The sequence below is a fragment of the Salminus brasiliensis genome, chromosome 10 (genome assembly GCF_030463535.1).
Source record: "Salminus brasiliensis chromosome 10, fSalBra1.hap2, whole genome shotgun sequence".
NCBI classification, from domain to species: Eukaryota; Metazoa; Chordata; class Actinopteri; order Characiformes; family Bryconidae; genus Salminus; species Salminus brasiliensis.
The window spans coordinates 38,335,526-38,355,504 of NC_132887.1; the positions used below are offsets into that span (position 1 = coordinate 38,335,526).

A 19,979-nucleotide genomic window follows, 5' to 3' on the forward strand; every position below is an offset into this window, starting at 1 on the left:
CTGCGTAAAACTGGAGAAGTTGCTATTAAAGGCTCTGAGCTCTGTGCACAGGTCCCGTCTGAGCTCAGCAAGCTCCTTCCGCATGGCTGAGACATCTTCCCTCCACTGCTGGCTGATCGCAAGAGCCAGGTCGGCCGTCTCTTGGACGCTTGACTGAACAGGCCGTGGCCTGATGGGGACGCTGGTTTTGTGCGGGGGTAACGAGGGTGCTGTGGCGGAAGAGCGATTACTGTACAAGCTCCGCGATTCGTCTTCCCTCCCAGATCGGCTCGCGTCCCTCCGGGCCATGGAGGTTACACCTGCCTCCTTGTTGGTTAAATTGTCCTCATTAAGCAAACCAGTGCCCTCCAGCACTTCATTTCCCTCTGGAAGACAAATATAAACAAGCGGGAGAGTGTATATAACGCGCTTACAGGTCGGAGACGGCTGGAGATGCTGTACTGCGCTGTCCTGAAACAAACACGTGAGCCAAATTAAGCTTTCCTGTAACTGGTTGAAGCTTGTCGGATCAGGGGCTACTTGCACCACCTTTGAAGGCCGAGCTAAATTTGCCTCGCAATTTCAATCAAACCAATTGTGCCAGTGGGACACGTTTTGGATACACTGGAAGGTTCTCAGAACTGTCAGATTACGCAAATTGAATCGATTTTTTTTTATGTGCAACAAAACTGCAATATGATTGCTGTTTCGTCAGCTTCGCTTGATTGCAGATGCTAATTCTGAGTTATCACAGGCAAATAGGCTTATTTTGACTCACATTATCTAGGGTTTGTTTCATGTTTTTTTTTTTTTTGGTTTTACTCTGCCTTCTCACTCAAACATCTATTTGCATGTACTTTCCCCCTCTCTCAAAGCACAAAACAGAGAGTTCTAGCCCGGGGGGGAAACCTGAAGAGGATAATAACAACCATATCTCTGTGAGCATAATCAAATCCCTCTGACTAGCAGAGGCCCTGTGCTTTGTGCATTGGAAAGAGGCAAATGCGAGCAAAGCTTTCAACCTAATCTCTCTGTGTGTCTCAGCAGAGCAGGTATGAACCCTATTGAACATGAAAGGCCCACAAAGACCCATCTACGAAAAAACACTGAGCAGGACTAACCGAGTGGAACCACGGAGGGTCTGCGGTTATTCCCTTGACACCCAAAGTCTGGTTTGTGGCAAAGCCAATTTAGATGTATTTCAGTGAGAAGGCAGTGTAGACGCGCTGGTGCACATCGCCAACGTTACAGTCTCTCCAGCTGTCCCTAACCCTGTTTTCCGGGCTCCTAACCGGGGGAAGGGGGGGCGGGCAAAAAACGGAAGCCGCCTGTATCCAAGTGCGTCATAACGGTGATCCTAATTTTCCCCAATACTCTCTTGCGTCTTGTTACGCCATTCAGCCTTAACAGTCTCTGAAAACTCAAAAGGTTCAGCCACAGGCCCTGTGGGAGAGAGAACCCAACACTGAAATGGTTTTGAAAACAGCTGCACATCACAGAAAAAAAGGTAGGAGAATGAACGAGAGAGGGAGGGAGAGACAAGACAGAGAACAGAGAGAGAGTGAGCAAGAGAGAGAAACGGAAAAAATGACAAAATCCGCGGAAGTGAGAGACACGAAGCCCACCGAGTGAGAAGCATTGAACCGGGAGGTGGGGGAGGAGGGGGGAGCATTGCGAGATCGTATTATATTCCAGCAGCGCCTCTCAACCCCTCGCTGCCTGCTCCGAGAGCGAGCACAGAGACAATCGGGGTAGAAAATAGGACAAAGTTGGAGTTCCAAATTGAAAATCTTAAGAGGAATGCAAACAGTGGAAGAATACAAAAGGTCATTTCCTCAGATCGGAAAAAGAAAATAAAAAAATCGGATGTTTCACTCTTCACCATTTCTCCCTTTTTCCCCGTTTTTCCAGTCTGAATTCAATAGGGTTCATAGCCTAACTCTCTAAGGCACACCGGGAAAACTTACCTGTTGCGTTACGAGGCAAGCAAAACAGATCAGATCAGAGGAGATTTCGCTCAGAAGCAGATTGCATGCATGCATGCCATGCCAAGCACTGCACAAAGGCATCCATACACCACTCATTAGGCCATTTCCTAGTGTGTTAAACAGTAAGTCTAAATCGCCTGGTGTTCATTTCAGAGTTCAGACGAACCCAAAATGTACACTGGGAATGTAGCGTGGACCGCCATGTGTACTGACCTAGGCTCTCCCCAGTCGTTCCCATCCCTGGTCCTGGAGACCCCCTGCCATGCAGGTTTCAGTGTTTTGTTCCCTGCTCTCGACACGTGATCCAGTTTATGAGCTACTTAAAAAGCCCTTCCTGAGTTGAAGGTGGTCTACTACAAAGTGCAGGGCAGGGGGTCCTCCAGCACCAGGACTGGGAACCACTGGTGTAGAATATTGAATATTCAGGCGTTTTTCACTGATCATCCATCACTGATCATGTTGTTGAAGGCACAGGAGCAAATTGTGTACATGCAGGGTTCGCCGTAACAGCGCCAGCAAGCTCAGGCCTGGGATCAGGGTAAGGATAGCGATTATTGCTCCCCTTCCATAAACAGGTATTAATATTCCACGCCAGCTTTTATGCTGTACACAGAATTGGCCTGCCAGATGCACTGACTCCTGAGTAATGGATCAGAAAGGTCATAAAGTGGGCACGCAGCCAGCCAACTCACCAGCCGTGGACCTGATGGTGGAGGTGACGGTAGACGAGGTCATGGAGGGCACGCAGTCGTCGTCCTGCGAGTAACCGGCCTGGATGGCCCGCAGGTAGCTGTGGCTGCGCGTGCGGAAGCAGCCGGGCAGGTCCAGCGCCTCCATGGCCTGCGACTCCACCTCGCTGAACACCGACTCGCAGACCGACTCGAACTGGCCGTTTATCTCCGTCTCGCTCACCTGGACCAAGGAGAGAGGTAAGAGATTAGTAAGCAGCCCTTTCTGCCCATGTGTCCCCACGTCTCCAGTACAACCCCCATCTACAGTTCTAGTGCACTGTCTGAGAGTGCAGAGGCACTGTGCTGCCTTCAGCATCTCCAAACTGGTTGCTAGGGTGTGCCTAGGTGGTTGCTGTGATGTGCTAATGATAGCTAAGCAGGTGCTATGCTGTTCCAAGTGGTTAGTATGCTGGTGCTGTTGCTAAGTGCTTGCTGTGGCAGCTCAGACGATCCGTATGGCGGTGGTAGGTGGTTGCTCTGGTATCCCAAGTGGTTGCTAGGACGTTGCTAGGTATGCCATATGCTTTTAAAATAAAAGTCTTTATTATAAAAGTTTACCAATTTTGCTTGCTTTTGGGATTTCATTTTACGAAGGAATGCGAGATGCTCCATGTCCTATATGTTCCATATCTATCTGTTCCACCTAAAGATTCTTGGACTAACTAGCTATTAATTAGGCTTTTTCACATTTTTAGGGGTCCATATTTTAATGGAGGCATGTGCTACAGACCATACTCTATCCCTCTGCTATACGTGCTCTTGTGAAATGCTGCTGTGGAAGGGAGGAGGCCGATCAGAGCGAGCCGTCAGCCTTCCTCAAATTTGTGAGGGAATTCATCTTCCGCGCTTGACCGATACCTGCTGAGGTAATCGCAAAGTCCTCCGAAAGGCCTCTCTAGATGTCAATTTAGCCGGAATAGTTTGATGGGTATCTATATGCCCCCCCAGAGAGGCTCCCATTTGGCAATCTACAAAATCTCAGATTGCTATCTTGTTCCCCCACAAAAAAGGGTATTATCCTTTAATGACCTTAGCGGCAGAAGCGTGGCGAGAGTGCCGAGGTGCAGAGCGGGGATGGAAGGAAGAAAGGAAGGAAGAGAAAAAATGAAGGATGGAATGAAACTCATCGTTAAGTCTTCACACAAAATCAATACGATCCGTTTCCAGAGTCCGATTTAGATTTTAAGGACAGATAAATCGGACGCTTAACACATACACAAACACACATAAACACCAACGCTTGGCAGCAGACGGACATTTATTGAGTCTTTCCCTTGTTTTTAAAGCCACCTATGACTCTCCAGCTCAGAGTCAAGCACATGCATCTACTGTATATAGGATCTACGCATCCTCACAGACTACTGCATGATCCAATTAAGCAATCCTAGCCTGGTGTGTGGCAGCAGAACAGCCGGTCCAGGTCTATTATGATACTATAGCAAGGCTGCACAGGGTAAAGAGGTACAGGGAGGTCTGGTGGCTCTGTTGTGCTGGGTCCACTTGACCCTTTTAGAGGAACAGGCTGTTCTGACTGACTGATCACCTTTATCCTATGAGGTAACATTCCTAACCAGATGAGATGGTCTTGTCCAGGATGACAGTGCCTCGATTCTCAGGTCCAGAGAGGTCACAGAATGTTTTGCTGAGGGTGAAAATGACGTAAATTGAGTGGTACGGACTTTAGAGTCAGCAGATCTCAACCCAGCTGAACGACTGTGAAAGGTTTTGGACCAAGGGACACTATAACAGTGGAGCTTCCTACTCAAGAGCAGTGGTCTCCAACTCTTGGAGCGCTTTCACTTACTTTCCTGCAAGTTTCAACTCCACCCCAAGTCCAACACACAAGGCCTTCTGGGGCCAGTAATTAGTTGGATCAGTTGGGATGGATGAGGGTTGGATCCAAGGTCTGCAAGAAGGTAGTACTCCAGGAGGAGGGTTGAAGACCACCGGTCTAGACTGAGGTATTCCAGTTTAAAGTGTAGGTTAACATCCCCTGCCTCTTCTGATGATGTATCTTTAAAGTGGGAGGAGCTACAGGCACTTTATCACTTTATCCTATCACTGTAGGTGTGATTTCCAATAGACCTTTGAAGTTGTGTGTCTAAATTGTAGTAAAGGACCAAAACACACTTAAAGGAGCTGTATATGATTTCAATTCAAGCAAATGTTTCCTTTTTCGCTAGCTCTCCAGTCTGTCTGCACGCTGGAAAAAGCTGGTGCGCTAACACTGCAGTAGCAATGTTGGATGAGGCCATTAGTCTGCATGCTATCACATCGGTAGTGAGGTTGGACGAGTCTGGTAGCTGGAGCCCTTCCACTGTGGCAGCAATGTTGGACAAGGCCAGTAGCCAGGAGTGTTTTGGATGCTGTGTTAGTGTTTGCTGTTTTTGTGGTCTGTAAGACCGGTTTTCGGGGCCTGGGCAATGCATATGCATGAATTGGGGGGGAGGGCAGAGCGTCTGAAGCAGCACTGAAAGGAGGGGTGCATTCTCCAAAATCGCATACAGTGCCTTTAACCACCATTCCGGACAAAACTGGCCGGGGTATTGCAGCATTCCTTTTAGCACAGGATGTCCAAAACAGAAGTGGAATGAGCATCACCAGACCATCCAAGTGGACTCACCTGGCTGACCTGGCTGACGCAGCTGGCCTGACTCAGGGTGCTGACCGCTCTCATGTAGCTCTGGTTGCGAGAGCGGAACTTGGGCGAGTTGTAGTTGGGCGAGGGGTCCAGCGTGATACTGGGGTGGATGTCCCTCGAGGCCTGCAGGTGGTAGCTCTGACTGAACAGAGAGAGAGGGAAGGATAGAGAAGGAGGTGGTTGGGATACAGAGAGAAAGAGAGACAAATTAATACGATTAATAAAATTGATTAAACACCATTGATCTGTCCAAGCTCCGCCCACAACTACATCTACTGGATTTATCGTTGCTAGGCTGAATAAGCTTTAGGATTTTTTTATATTATATTTAATAGGACTTCTATTTTTAATGTAATTATTAAACAATGCTGGTTTTGTTACTGTGCCTTTAATATAGATATATACTATATGGCCAAAAGTATTGGGACACCTGCTCATTTCTTGTTTCTATCAAAATCAAGGATATTAGACAAGAACTAGACAAGCTGTGTGTGTGTGTGTGTGTGTGTGTGTATGTCTGCATGTCTATATGCATTCATTCATTCAAAGGGAGTCAGTATGATTTAGGTTCAGCGTGAAAAGCCCTCCCTCTCTCTGTCCAATCATCAGCATGTCCAGCACCAGCCTAAAAGTGGCTCTTCGATTGGCCGTTGTGCTGAAGCACCCAATCAATAGTGGGAAATGAAGGAAAATGCAAATCAGTGGTTTGTTAGTGGGCCGGAGAAAAGGGCTGAGAAAGCTTGCTCGATATTGCCTGAGTTCGCTGGACACTAACGGAGCTGACCAATCGCTTAGCAGGTCTGAACCCTCGTCCGTGAGAACCTTCTGGTAGCAGAAAAGAGCCTGTTCTGAAAGGATTCAAGCATGGACATGGAACTCTCTCTGTCAGTGAAGACCTAGCAGGACAAAAGTATTGGGACACCTGCTCATTTCTTGTTTCTATTGAAATCAAGGATATTGAAAAATAGCTCATCCTGGAACTAGACAAGCTGTGTGTGTATGTCTGCATTTGCACATCAGTGTCAGCAATGGATGCAACTTAAAGTACCTAAATGCATTCATTAGAAAGGGTGTCCACAAATATTTGGACAGTGTATTTAAAGCTCTGTGGTCTCTATGAAGCAACATGTGGACAGAGCTGGACAGGTCCTCTCCAGGATACACTAAGGTCCATCTTAGCTTCACCGGTTGTCCTTTCTTGGACCACTTTTGGTAGGTACTGACCACTGATTACCAGACAAACCCCACAAGACCTACCTGATGGTTTGGAGGTGTCCTGACCCAGTCGTCTAGAACATCACAGTTGGGTTCTTCTTGTCTGTTCACTCGCTGCCTAATATACCCACCCTTGTACTGGTACTGGTACTAATGTTATGGCTGATTGGTGTATGAGTGGTATTTTTTATTGCCAATATTCTGTAAAAACATCTGAACAGTAGTTACGGAGGAACGCATCTGATGGTGGGACATGGATAAACTAATGGTCAGTGTAGCTCCAAAAACGCCCTGGTCAGAGGGTCAGTGAATGGATGTAGCTTAACACAAACTAACCAATCCAAAAGGACACAGACTCGCCTTTGAAAAAGAGGAACCGAGGCAAGCTGCCTTCAAAGTAATGCACAACACACACACACACACTCCTCGCTCGTCTCTTGGGATATGGCTGGCTAGCTGTGGTGCTTCTGAAATCCGCCTTAATTCTCTTTGCCTTTTCAAGGGCCAGTGTTAAGAGCTCAGTCCAGAGAAGAAAGGCCTGGATCCTCAAAGATTTCAGACAACTTTGAGATTGTTCATCTGCTTTGTTCAGCGTTTTAACCCTCAGAAGTCGTCCACTTCAAATCGCTTGGGTTCTTCTACCCAAATGCCGGGTTAAGCCTGTTAGGTCCTTTTGCTGGGCTACTTCCAGAGTGCTGGGTAGCTTTTGGGGAGTCATTAGAGACTTTAAGCAGCAGCAGCAACAAGGACGAATACAGCAGCTGGAAAGTCTTGCGTTGATTCGTAGCGGTTGACCAGTCTGCTCTATTAGGACACACTGGTATTACTGGTCAGTTTCATATGGGCCTTGTGAAAACAATGTTAGACCATTTTTAGAACGCTCAGGATGTGACCTTAAGCTGGCCATCAGCTGCGTGCTATCAAATCTGCCATTCCGCCCCTTTAAGCACTCTGTAAACGCTCTTCCAAAATCGATATTTGCGAAATCAATATTTCCAATATTACGATTATTAATTTTCATTTTCATTTACAAAACCAATATTACGATTATTAATTTTTTTTATTTACGAAACCAATATTACGATTATTAATTTTCATTTTATTTACAAAACCAATATTACGATTATTATTTTTTTTAATTACAAAACCAATATTACAATTATTAATTTTTCTTATTTACGAAACCAATATTACGATTATTAATTTTCATTTTATTTACAAAACCAATATTACAATTATTAATTTTCATTTTCATTTACAAAACCAATATTACGATTATTAATTTCATTTTCTACTGTCCAAAATCAAAGTACCAAATATTTTTGATGCTTCGTTCATTTAGACAGTACCCTCAAAACTAACGCACCCAAGACTGCTCTCGATCTCGACCTACCTAAATTCAGCAGGAAAGTCTGTATCTGAAAAAAAAAAAACCCTCGGGGAAAAGAACCAGTGACGAAACACACTGGAAAACGTACAACCCCTTCAGTTTTCCACCGTTTTCAGACTGTTCTAGCACTACCATAAAAAGTCACTCCCATGGCTTTTCTCAAGCTTAGTGCGAGGTTTAGGTAGGGGTTGCCCCCTCCTCTAATTTAGAGAGGGTGAATTACTCAACACCCCCAGGCTGTAGCTAGGGGTGTATGTGTATTTGCACCAAGTCCTTACAATATGGGGGTCACGGCAGTACACAGTATGCACTATTAGGGTAAATACGGTAACATTACAAACATGCGTTCCAAAGCAGTTGGAGTTGCATGGTGTTGTGGAAACTGTACTGGTATAGAAGTTTTGGTATAGTAACTGTTGTCTTGTTTGCCCCCCCCCCCCCCCCCCCAACCCTCCAGTTCTTACTGTTCTCACCTAACATCGTATTTCAACTTATGACTTATCATGATGGGTTGGACAAAGATGGTATATCAACATTTTGTGTGTGTGTGTGAGTATGTGGAAACTCAATGAGCCTGCTGACCTTTACGTTTAATTGCTTAATCAATGCACTACAGGCTGTCTTATCTTCCACAAATGTCTGTTCAAATTACATGAAAAGAAACCTGGGTTAGTCTTAGTCTCCATGTTTCTTTATCCCCATTGTACCGAACCCGTGAGGTCCGAACTGCTGACTTTTGTGTCCCGTAACACACACTCTAGTTGTCCATTTTATAAAACGTATAAAATAAAAACAGTGATCTGTGTAATAATGGTAATGTAGTTTGTCCATATTAAGCAGTTCTTCTTCTGTTGGGAATCTTGTTGAATTAATAAGTCAACCTCATCGTCTTCTTATCCATTCAATCCAAATATCGGGACGCTGTCAATGATCATAATGATGAGCCTACCCAGAAAACCAGGCTCAAGCGAGGAATCCACCCTGGACAGGGCGCCGGTCCATTACAGGGTGAACAATAATCTAAAATGTTCAAATTTCTATTAAAAACCAACACAAAACACAAGCACAACAACAGACTTCAAAGAGTAAGCCAATACTGTCAACAGCAGGAACTGTCCTCTAACACACTGATGCTCACCGGAGATGCCAACCAGTCTGTGTTTAGAGGAAGGACCTTACCCTTCCTGACCCCTCATTGACGTGTGTGTGAGTTTGAGGCTTCTATACTGAGTGTGTCAGCATTACTCTGGAGCAGGAGCACCAGGGCAGCCAGAGCTCGATGAAAGGCAATGGGTCGGCGCGTACCTGAGAGTTTGCTGTGCACAATAACTATCGATTGCTTCATTAAAGCAGAAAAATGTGGGAACACCCAGCTTCTCAAGATGCTTCTCTACAAATCAGCATGTTTCCTTTGTGGATCTGTAAGCTTGACATATTATAGACTCAACAACTAACAGGTTTGTGACAACAGCAATGTATCTTGTGTAATCTTCATTTTCTCATTATTTCACTTTTTAACAAATTGTGACTCTGGCAGTTTACATGGTATCAAAGTTTCAGGATGAACGGGCCAATAGAAATGCTCCAAAATGACTTGGAATAGAATGTTTTTACATTGACTTTCAGTGAAAGGTAGGAAGGTTTTTTCCTTTTTCTGTAAAGCTGCCGTTTTGGAGATACACATTTTTTGCATGAGAGCAACAATAAGAGATATGAAGCTTCTATGAAGAAATACTCATATTAAAGGCCACTATACACTGGAGGCACAAATTTGGGGTTAATTTCGATGAATCTTCGATCAGTGGAGCTCAACATGCTTGGAGGAGAAACCTAACTAGCTAACAGAAGCCCGTGCAAGCTAGCATCACACTGAGTGATGGTGAGATGGAGGGCCATTAGACCCACCTAGAGAGAGCGAGGTCAATATTGCTCCCTGGGACTCCCGGGATCAAACTCATGATTTCCCGACAATTAGACCAACAATTTGTACCAAACGGAAAAAGTAGGCATGCTCATTTCTACATGGCTCATACTACATAGCACTGACATAACCATGTCATAAGCAAGTCATGGAACAAGACACCGCCTCTGGCAAGTCTCAACCTAACCCTAACCCTAACCCTAACCCTAATCCACATTTCAGTTACACACAGTGTGGATCAGAGTGTGTCTGTGAAAGGATGTGTGTATTCATGATGTGTGTGTGTGTGTGTGTGTGTGTGTTTGTGTGTGGTCGGAAAGCGGCCGGTATTCACCTTAAGTCTGCAGCAAAATTGGTGAGGTACTTAACCACGTCACTGCTCGATTTATCCAAACGGTACGAGCTGCAGGTGGAGAGAAGAGACGACACAGCGTTACGAATAGATTAAGAGAGAGAGAGAGAGAGAGAGAGAGAGTGAGAGAGAGAGAGAGAGAGATAGAGAGAGCGTACACGGCGGAGGGTGGAGTGAGTGCATGAATGTGAGAATCCCAGATGGGAAAACTACATACACACAGTGTGACAGTAAAATCCCTGTGATTACTACGGGGGTTGGAGCTTGATTGACAATGAATAGGAACGTCAATCAAGCTGTCCTCATTGGCGTGTAGCTCTTTTGCTTGACACATGTAGCGCAACACAAAAGAGCAGGGTCTTTAGGTCCAATTAGACCTGCCGCCCCTCAGGAGAATTCCTTATACCAAACTGAAAGGGCTTGTAAGCGAACAGACCATTAAAGAAACAGTTGGGCGAGCTTCACATTCCTCAAACTGTCTCAATGTCTTCAGTTTAGTCATTTCCAATTCCCCTCCACAAGATACGACTTTCTCTATCAAATGATGCTACTAGAGCTGGGAGGACGAAAGCTAGCATGAGCTTTCTCCAAGTCACATAAGGCGCCAGCATATCTTTTCAAACTGCTGCTAATGCAACACCTGCAGACGCCCACACCTGCTATTAATAGGTGATAGAGATGGAGAGCCGTCCTACCCACTCAGATAGAGCGAGGCTGATTGTGCTTTCTGGGACTCCCACTTACGGATGGCTGTGGCATCACTGGAGATTGACATCTGTGAGGTTGCTTGTCAAGTTTTGGCCTGGAGATATAGTAATGACATGTAATGGAAGCTAAAGTACATGAATTACCTAATCTGTCACCTGGTTTCCTTGGTTTGGGCCAAAATGGGACATGGCTGCATGGTTCGGTTCACTTAGCAGGCGATACATCGTAAATATTGGATATCAGCATCTGTTACTGCTGATCCATCCTTTTACAATTCCTATATCCATCCAGAATTCCTATATCTATCCAGAATTCCCACATTGCCCCATCCCAACTAAAGTCAGTACCTGGCTACATAGTTATAATTGAGTTCTATAATCTGATTTCTTCCCAAACTGTTCCTTTAAAAGCACCGTCTCAATAATTTAGACAGGAAAACTGGGAAAGCTGGGTTCTATGGTTTGGTATCGATGTTCAGATTTGTTCTGCTATGGATTTGCACGTGTGTCGTGTGTGAGAAATGATGAACACACAACTGATCGACCACTGAAAAACGAAAAAATTTAAGATCAAGAACAAAACCAGGAATATACGCATGGGAATGGAACACAGACCGAAGGCCGGACGCGACGAGAATGATTGTACAAATGAATGCGAATGTTACACAGCTGTGGTGTTCGTGTGGTGATGTCCCAGAACCAGATTTGGATGTAATGTGAAGAAGTGAAAAAGCTGGCTCAAACTGTATCTCAGCAAGAGAAATCACCCCAAATCAGGTCTAAATACAGCTGTGGTTGGATGTGATTTGCATACGCAACAACATCACGGACATGAACGTCCGCTGAACGATTTCTTACGAGTTTCTGAAATCAACAAAAGGTCAAAATCAACCATCTGAGCTGGTGGCTTGAGGTTATGCCAGTTCCACTGGCAGCAAAACAGCCCCAGAGCATGATACTCCCTCCACCATGCTTAACAGTTAGTTCAGTGGTTGGAGGTTGGAGAACGCCTCACCTTGGGGCCAAGTCCTGAATATTTCACTGTATTTAGAATCGACTCGAGATCACTTCACTTGCCAAGACTTGCAGTGCAGACAGTGACTGCAACACAGGTACAGCATCCATGTCATTCAACTCAATACAAAAAATAATAATAAATGTATAATTTCCAGAAAGACGCTGTCTCAGGGATCTGTTTCTGTTTCATGCTATGTGGAAGTTGTTCATTAAAAATGGCTGTTCACATTCTCATTTGCACAAAAGGTCCTTCAAAGAGTCGTCGACCGTAAGGTTCTCTGGGTTTTACGGATCGGCGTACGGGTTTGGACTACTCCACACACACCTTCCAGCGCGCTCCTCCCTCACAGTGATAGATTCCGTAATCCTCCACTGACGCCGAGCCCGATCGCTCCAACGGCAGCGGCGGAACAAACAGAGGCAGGTTTGCTCTTAACCTTGAGGTGTGCTCGTCTCTCCTGAACGAAGTGTGTAATCAGTGTGAGGAATTGCCTTATGTCACATTAGCAATTAATGACTCCCTCTTCCAAATTAATTTTGATTCATTAGGGCCGCCGCTTGGGAGGCCCGTCACGATTCCCAAAAAGCAGGTTATTTTTAAAACTGGATATAACTCGGAGTGATCGGAATTGGCTTCTAGGAGTCGAAGTGGGGGGGGGGGGGGGGGGTCAAGTGAGTGTAGGTAGATAGGGAACAAAAGAGAGAGAGAGTAGTAGATACAATGCTGCTCTGCATAATTAACCGGACAGTGACGCAATTCCTGGAAGCAGAGAAGCAGCCTCATAAAACCGGGCGCTAACAGTGTTCCCTTGTAACCTCAAAAATAACAGCCAATCAAAAGCCACATTTTAATGAGCTCATTCCTATTAATGATAGTTTGCTCACTGTAAAATACACTATCGGGACAAAAGTATTGGGACACCTGCTGCTTCATTGTTTCTTGCAAAATCAAGGGTATTCAAAAATAGGCTTTCTACTAGATTTTGGAGCATTGCTGTGAGGATCTGACTGTATTTCACCGGCAGGAAGGTCGTAACATCATCCCAAACTCTCCAACTCATCTCAGAAGTACTGGATGGAGCCCCAACCATCATTCCAGAGAACACAGTTCCTCCACTGCTCCACAGCTCAATGCTGGGGGGCTTTATACCCCTCTACTAGCCCACGCCTGGCATTAGGCAATAGGTTCATGTTGTTCTGCTCCAGATTCGGAGTCCTATTCTATTGGCAGTCCTTCTCTACAGGCACTAAACATTTGGACACAAGTTGCGCATGAGCCTCACAGATCCAGCAAACTTCAGATGCCAAACTTGGCTTGACGGAGGGTTAGGAAGTGATTTCCACCGAATTATTCCTTCAAGACGTTGGAGGAGCGTTGAAGAAAGCGTTGAAGAAAGCTAGAACGAGGAATTCCCATTGGTCGGGATTTACGGAGGCAGCTATGAGAAACCCGCACACAGATATTGACTGTTCAACACTTTTAGAGGCTATGGAGTGGCCGGCAGGCTCTGAGAGTGGCCACACAGGAGAATCAATACTGTTAGCGCTCTTCTCCCTGGAGGTGTGAGAGTACTGTATTACAGAGAAGCCCTCCTACACAGCCCCAGTCGAACCTCTGTAAGCACTTATGCTTTTCATAATCCCAAAGATAGTCGGATTCTCAAAAGCTGTGGTCCTCAAGTATGTGGACGCAGGCTTTCTGGTACAAGCAGTTCAGACCTCAAGACGGCTTGTATTACTGGTTGTACGGTCAAAGGGAAACACCCCCTTTGGAAAGCATTACAGCTTGAAGTTCTTGTTTGGGGGATTGGGGGTTATTTTTGCGACCCAAGCTCCCAGTTTTGAGAGATTCCAGGGACGTCTTTGATTCGATCTGTTTGGGTCGGGGACTGTGAGGGCCATGGCGGTGTAGAAACCATCTTCCTGTAGAAGCCATCCTCTTTTTATCTTCATTTTCTTTCTTGTCAGATGGCGTGAGGCTGAATCCCTGAATCAGTGAAATGCTCTCAGTGCCACTGGCTGCAACACAAACCCAAGGCATGTGCTTAACAGTTGGAAAGGTGTTCTTTTCATGACATTATGCACCATTGTTTCTTCAAATATAACTTTAGCTTATCGTGGCCAAAAAGTTCTAAGTCAACTTCATGAGTCTTTAAAAAGCCCAAACATTCATTTTTCACTATTTCACTTCACTATTCACAAAATTCTGACCGGGGGGCCCAAACCTGAATTTTTCACTGCAGGTCACTGTAAGAAGCTCTTATTCTCAGAAATCATTAGGCCTCCTCTGAAGGCCTAGAAGGCTCTGAAAGTTCACACTGAATATTTTCCAGCTGTAAAATTCACTAGTTCTAAACGTGAGCAACATTTTTAAAAGGCATATCAAAACGAAAAATTCAATCATAGCCATGAACAGCATTCAGGATCAAAACTGCAAACCTTTGACCAGCCCTGAAGGACAAAGTCCCTTTTTAAGGAGAGTGAAGGCTTGCATTCGGAACAAAAGCAGCACAAATTGTGTCTCACGCCTTCCTCTGGCGCCGTAAGAGCCCGTGCTATCTTTAGAAAGCCGTTCTTGCCCTAAATTAATTCAGCAGAGTGCATTGTTCGCTGCTTGCTGAACGCTGACTCGACCGAAAAATCTATAAGGCGGAGAGATGTGATGTAATACAGCCGGCCCGTTTGAACACTCCTCCTGGCGCTGTGGTGTTCGTGGCGTGGAGCTGAGGTCTTTATAATCAGCGGCGAGTGCAGCGCGGCACGTCCTTCCTCTGAAGAGGAGAGTTAATTAAGCTGCGCTCTCTTTTCACAAGCCGTGCTCGAGCTGAGACGAGGACCTGGTCGGATTTGTGCCATTGTGTTACCGTGTCGCATAGGACGGCCGAAGAGCTCTGAAAAGACAGGCGTAAGACAATGGCTGTCATTCAGGGCGGGTGGAGAAGGGATGTTGGAAGGGGGGGGGTGCACTTTCATTCCCAATATGCAATAAACATCATAGGTCAGTACATACACTATATGTCCAAATGTTTGTGGACACCCCTTCTAATGAATGCATTCAGCTACTTTAAGTTGCTTACTTTAAGCAGCTTGTCCAGGCCCTGTAGAGAAGTACTGCCAATAGAATAGGACTCTCTGAAGCAGATGAACATCATGAACCTATGGGCTTCATGCTGCCTAATGCCAGGCGTGGGCTAGAGGGGTAGAAAGCCCCCCTGCATTGAGCTGTGGAGCAGTGGAAGAACTGTTCCTAAGAATGATGGATGGTTGGTGCTCCACCCAGTACTTTTTGGAAGAGTTGGGGATGACCACATTCTGACCTCAGTAATGCTCTTGTCGCTAAATGCAATCAAATCCTCACCGCAAAATCTAGTAGAAAGTCTTCTTCCCTGCACAGTACAGACAGTTAAACTTTTTTTAATTCTTTTGATCTCATAAAAAATATATAAGTGAGCAGGTGTCCCAATACTTTTGTCCATATATAGTCTATATGTAATAAATATTCAATAGTAAGCTGTCTCTGGTCACATGGTTAAACCCACTGGACTGTCTCTGTTATATGATGCTGCACCCCGGGACAGTCAGTCTCTGTCATATGGCCCCACCCTGGGACAGTCTCTGTCATATGGCCCCACCCTGGGACAGTCTCTGTTATATGATGCTGCACCCTGGGACAGTCTCTGTCATATGGCCCAAACCCTGGGACTGTCTATCACATGATCCCACCCCCAGAAACTGTCTCAGCCACATGTTTCTGCCCCCTGGAACTGTCTCTGTGACACAGCTCCACCCCCAGGGGCTGTCTCTGTCACGGAGGGCCTCACCCTCACCAGCCTCGGGGACACAGGGTGCTCTTTTTTAATTGTTTGGGCATCATTGATAGTCCTCTGCTGACTCCGCCCCTCGTAGGAGCCCAGTCACCTTTAGCATAAGGACTCTTTCCTTCTGTGTAACCTTCCAGAACCCCAGTAATCTCCAGCATGTATTTGTGGGCCGGCTGTCTTACGTGTGACTGTAAGAACAACTATGGCTCCCAGGTTGCCTGTATCAAAGCTTTTCCTCGCTAAGTCTACAAAGTGGGCCTACAAAGTGTCCAGGTGGAGCTCATTAAGTGTGCTCTGGGCTAAAGCACAAGGTTGGGGTTTCTAATAAAGTGGCCAGTGAATGCAATGCTGGAGTACAGTCAGCGTGAAGACTGAAAATGATGGCTCCGCTGCTTGCATACAGTGATATATTCTTAGCGCTTTGAGGAAAACGTCATATGAACGTCACTCCAACCAATTATCACCTTTCTTCTGCTGCTCGTGATCTGCATGAGTCTCGTTATCTCTGGTGCTGGAGCAACACTTCAGAGCTGGTGTTATCTCAAGGTGTTCTGGATCAAAAGGATCTCGTTGTCATGTCCCGGAGCTTGCGGAGGCCTTCGTATTACCGTCTTTCAATACCTTGCCTTTCCAGGACGGAGGTGTCGACTTCACAAAGACATCGTAAGGGCAGTTGTTGACAGTCCTACAGCTTTTCTGCATGAACAGCCCTTTACACTTACACCTGTTTCTGGTGAGGTTTCTGACCACATGGTGATGCAAGTCACATGAACCTCAGAAGCCTCCAGAACTGATGCTAAAAACACTGAGGATCTGAAGATCATCTGTGCTGGTCTAATCACAATAAATAAACTGGAACCCAAAGCTGTCTTCTCTGGTCCAGAGCAGACCTGCCCGTTCCAGTGGTCGGACTCACCTCTGGTCAGACAGCTGTCTCTGCAGCACAGACTTGATGAGTCCGCCGGGCCGCACGCTTTTCTGCGGTGAGTTCTTGGGGCTGCCGTCTGAATCTCCGCTCTCCTCGTCTCCCATGGCCTTCACATAGCTGCTGCTCCTCATCCGCCGGCATGGGATCTCATCATCTTTCCCTCCAGGGTAGCCCCCCCATTCGTCCTGAGGAACCTACGCACACACACATACAGATAGATGCATCCTATTATGCTACTAGAACAGAAACAAGGCTAGAACTACACCAGATACGGCCAAGCAAGTGTGGTTGGTGTGGCGCAACAGATGAGAGCACTACCTGCTAGTAAGCGACCACGCCATGTGGGAGACTGGGGTTTGATTCCCGGTCTGGACTCCTAACGCTACACTGGCCCACCTCTGTAATACCAGTAACCTTGTAAGTCGCTCTGGATAAGATCGTCAGCTAAATACCATAAATATTAGCAAGCTCTCCCATTGGTGTGGCCTTCAGGAGCTGAACGGAAGGCCTCACACAGTAGTTTAACCATAAATTTAATTAGTAACTGACGGAGGAATCAATCGCTTGATTTCCAATCTGTGGAAACTAGGCCTTCTGTAAATTGGAGGTACATCGCTGAGCGTTAATGTATCTGGTAGCCTAAACAGGATCTAACAGGACTTAAACTTATATATATAGCAGGTCTAAAGGTTCTCCAATGTCTCCACCCTCCTTAACTTCTACAATAGCTTCTGTAACTTCTCTAAAGTCTCTAATTTCTCTAGCTGTTTTAGCTTCTCCAACCTCTTTCAGTTCTCCAACTTCTCCAATCTCTTTCATTTCTCCAACTTCTCCAACTTCTCTAACTTCTCCAGCCTTTTCAGCTTCTCCAACTTTTCTAACTTCTCCAGCCTTTTCAGCTTCTACAACTTCTCTAACTTCTCCAGCCTTTTCAGCTACTCCAACTTCTCTAACTTCTCCAACTTCTCCAGCCTTTTCAGCTTCTCCAACTTCTCCAGCCATTTCAGCTTCTCCAACTTCTCCAGCCATTTCAGCTTCTCCAACTTCTCTAACTTCTCCAGCCATTTCAGCTTCTCCAACTTCTCTAACTTCTCCAGCCTTTTCAGCTTCTCCAACTTCTTCAGCCTTTTCAGCTCCTCCAACTTCTCTAACTTCTCCAGCCTTTTCAGCTTCTACAACTTCTCCAACTTCTCTAACTCCTCCAGCCTTTTCAGCTTCTCCAACTTCTCCAACTTCTCTAACTTCTCCAGCCTTTTCAGCTTCTCCAACTTCTCTAACTTCTCCTGCCATTTCAGCTTCTCCAACTTCTCTAACTTCTCCAGCCTTTTCAGCCTCTCCAACTTCTCCAACGTCTCTAGCTGTTCTGCTTCTCCAATTTCTTTAAATTCTCCACCCTTTTGTCACCCATTTCAGCTTCTCCAACTTCTCTAACATCCTCATTTTGTAGCTTCTCCAACTTTTATAGCTTCTCCAAATGTAACACACCTCATTCAGCTGTGGCACGTATTCGACTGAATGGACTACAACAGTGTCTCCGCTCATCAGAGTTCACGCACTGCTCTTATTTTGGCAGAATTCTGACCTAAAAAGGCGTACGTCACTGGATCAATTTCTTGACATAATCAAACTGACATAATTGGCACATGTCCTTTCCCTTCTTGGCTCTTTAGCATTTGGTAGAGGAGAAAACATAATGTGGTCCAGGAGTCAATGGAACTGTGCAAATGTCAGAGTCATCCATACACAGGATTGTACACACACACACACACACACAGACTGCATTCTTTGGGTTAATTAGGTCTTGGAGGAGTTTGATATTTTTAGATGTTTAATTACGCCCGAAAGCCGGAGGACAGGCACAAGCTGGGGGCGAGATTACCGTAATTTAAAATTACTGATAATAAAGAAACACAGGGAAGAGGAACCTCCCGAGTGAGTGGGCGAGCCACTGGAATCACTCTCAGGAGCGCGTACACTGCCGTTAGCATCACTGCTTATATTTATACCATGTTCTACTGCTGTACACAAGACCTTATAACACGCAGAACTATATTCCAAAGGCACCAGACGTGTAAACAAGTTGTCAGGGATGTCCTCACCTGATCCGGTGGATTGGGCATATTTGAATGGGCTGGTTATCAAATACTTTAAAGCAACAATATGTAAATTTTTACCTTTAAATTTTGGCTTCAAAATCAGGTAGATGCTCCACTGACCTGTAATAGTGACAACAGCGCCGCCGTCGACTCGAGTCATATTCATGTAAAATCTGGTTCTACTACTGTACCGCCTTAATTAAACATAATTTACCTAAATTCTGTGACTGTTGTATTATTTTGTTGGGTATCAAATGATGATATTTAATATAGGGAGGTGAATATTTAGGTACCATCCAAATCCAAAAATTCCAAAAATGTGACGGTACTGGTACTAGAAACTACAGCAGGTGTAGGCAGATCCGTGAGATTGTGATTTCTCCAGAACTGCAGGGGGCAGCATCATACACCTGTACTTACTAGGAAGTAAGAAGACGAAGGACGGCAACCATACCAATACCAATAAGCTGCATTCCAAAGCCTAGGCTGCAGCCAGGAGGGCGGGTCCTACAACCCTAAGAAGGCTCCTTCTTAGCAGCCTATAGGTCATACAAATGGGACAGTCTAACCAGGCTGTGTGGTGATGTCACCAGAAAGGTCCTGTCTCGTGGAAACATGGAGCTGACAGTGACTATATACAGCCGATAGACAGACAGACAGACACACACACACACACACACACACACACACACACACACACACACATACTCCCAGATGCCCAAAGAGATGCATCAGGCTTCTGGTCCAGAGGCTCAGATTGTGTGTCTATGTGTGTGTGTGTGTGTGTGTGTGTGTGTGTGTGTATGTGTGTGTGTGTGTGTGTGTGATGTGTCTACAGTGCTTATGTCAGACCAAACCCTTCACACTGCCACAGAGCATTTCAAAGCCAGCCAAATAACACACTTGCAGTGCTGTGCAAATGTTTTAGCCCCCTGTGGAAAAAGCTGCTTATCTGGAGAGTAGGTGTTTATTTACTCTAATGCTGATATTAGAATCAACACTAATAATAACACTCCTACAGAAAGTGGTGGTGGTGGTTCTCCATCACTGTGTTCATCATTAGAACATCTCCAAAGTTCTCCTCTCTCATGGAGTCTAGTATTATTTAGAGTTCTCCTCAGATCAACACCTGGTTTGGTGGTAAATCAGGGCTTAATGATGGTAAATCAGGTGAGCTGCTGCTGCTGCTGCTG

The 19,979-nt window shown here is 45.6% G+C and overlaps 1 protein-coding gene across 1 annotated transcript in view; it reads right to left on the reverse strand.

The window, feature by feature from the left end:
• Nucleotides 1-19,979, reverse strand: part of dlgap2a (discs, large (Drosophila) homolog-associated protein 2a) — a 244,433-nt gene that overhangs the window by 45,087 nt on the left and 179,367 nt on the right. The window contains 4 exon segments of the mRNA XM_072690048.1: nucleotides 2,660-2,879; nucleotides 5,322-5,481; nucleotides 10,200-10,268; nucleotides 16,679-16,884. Of these exon segments, the coding sequence (XP_072546149.1) occupies nucleotides 2,660-2,879; nucleotides 5,322-5,481; nucleotides 10,200-10,268; nucleotides 16,679-16,884 (655 nt within the window).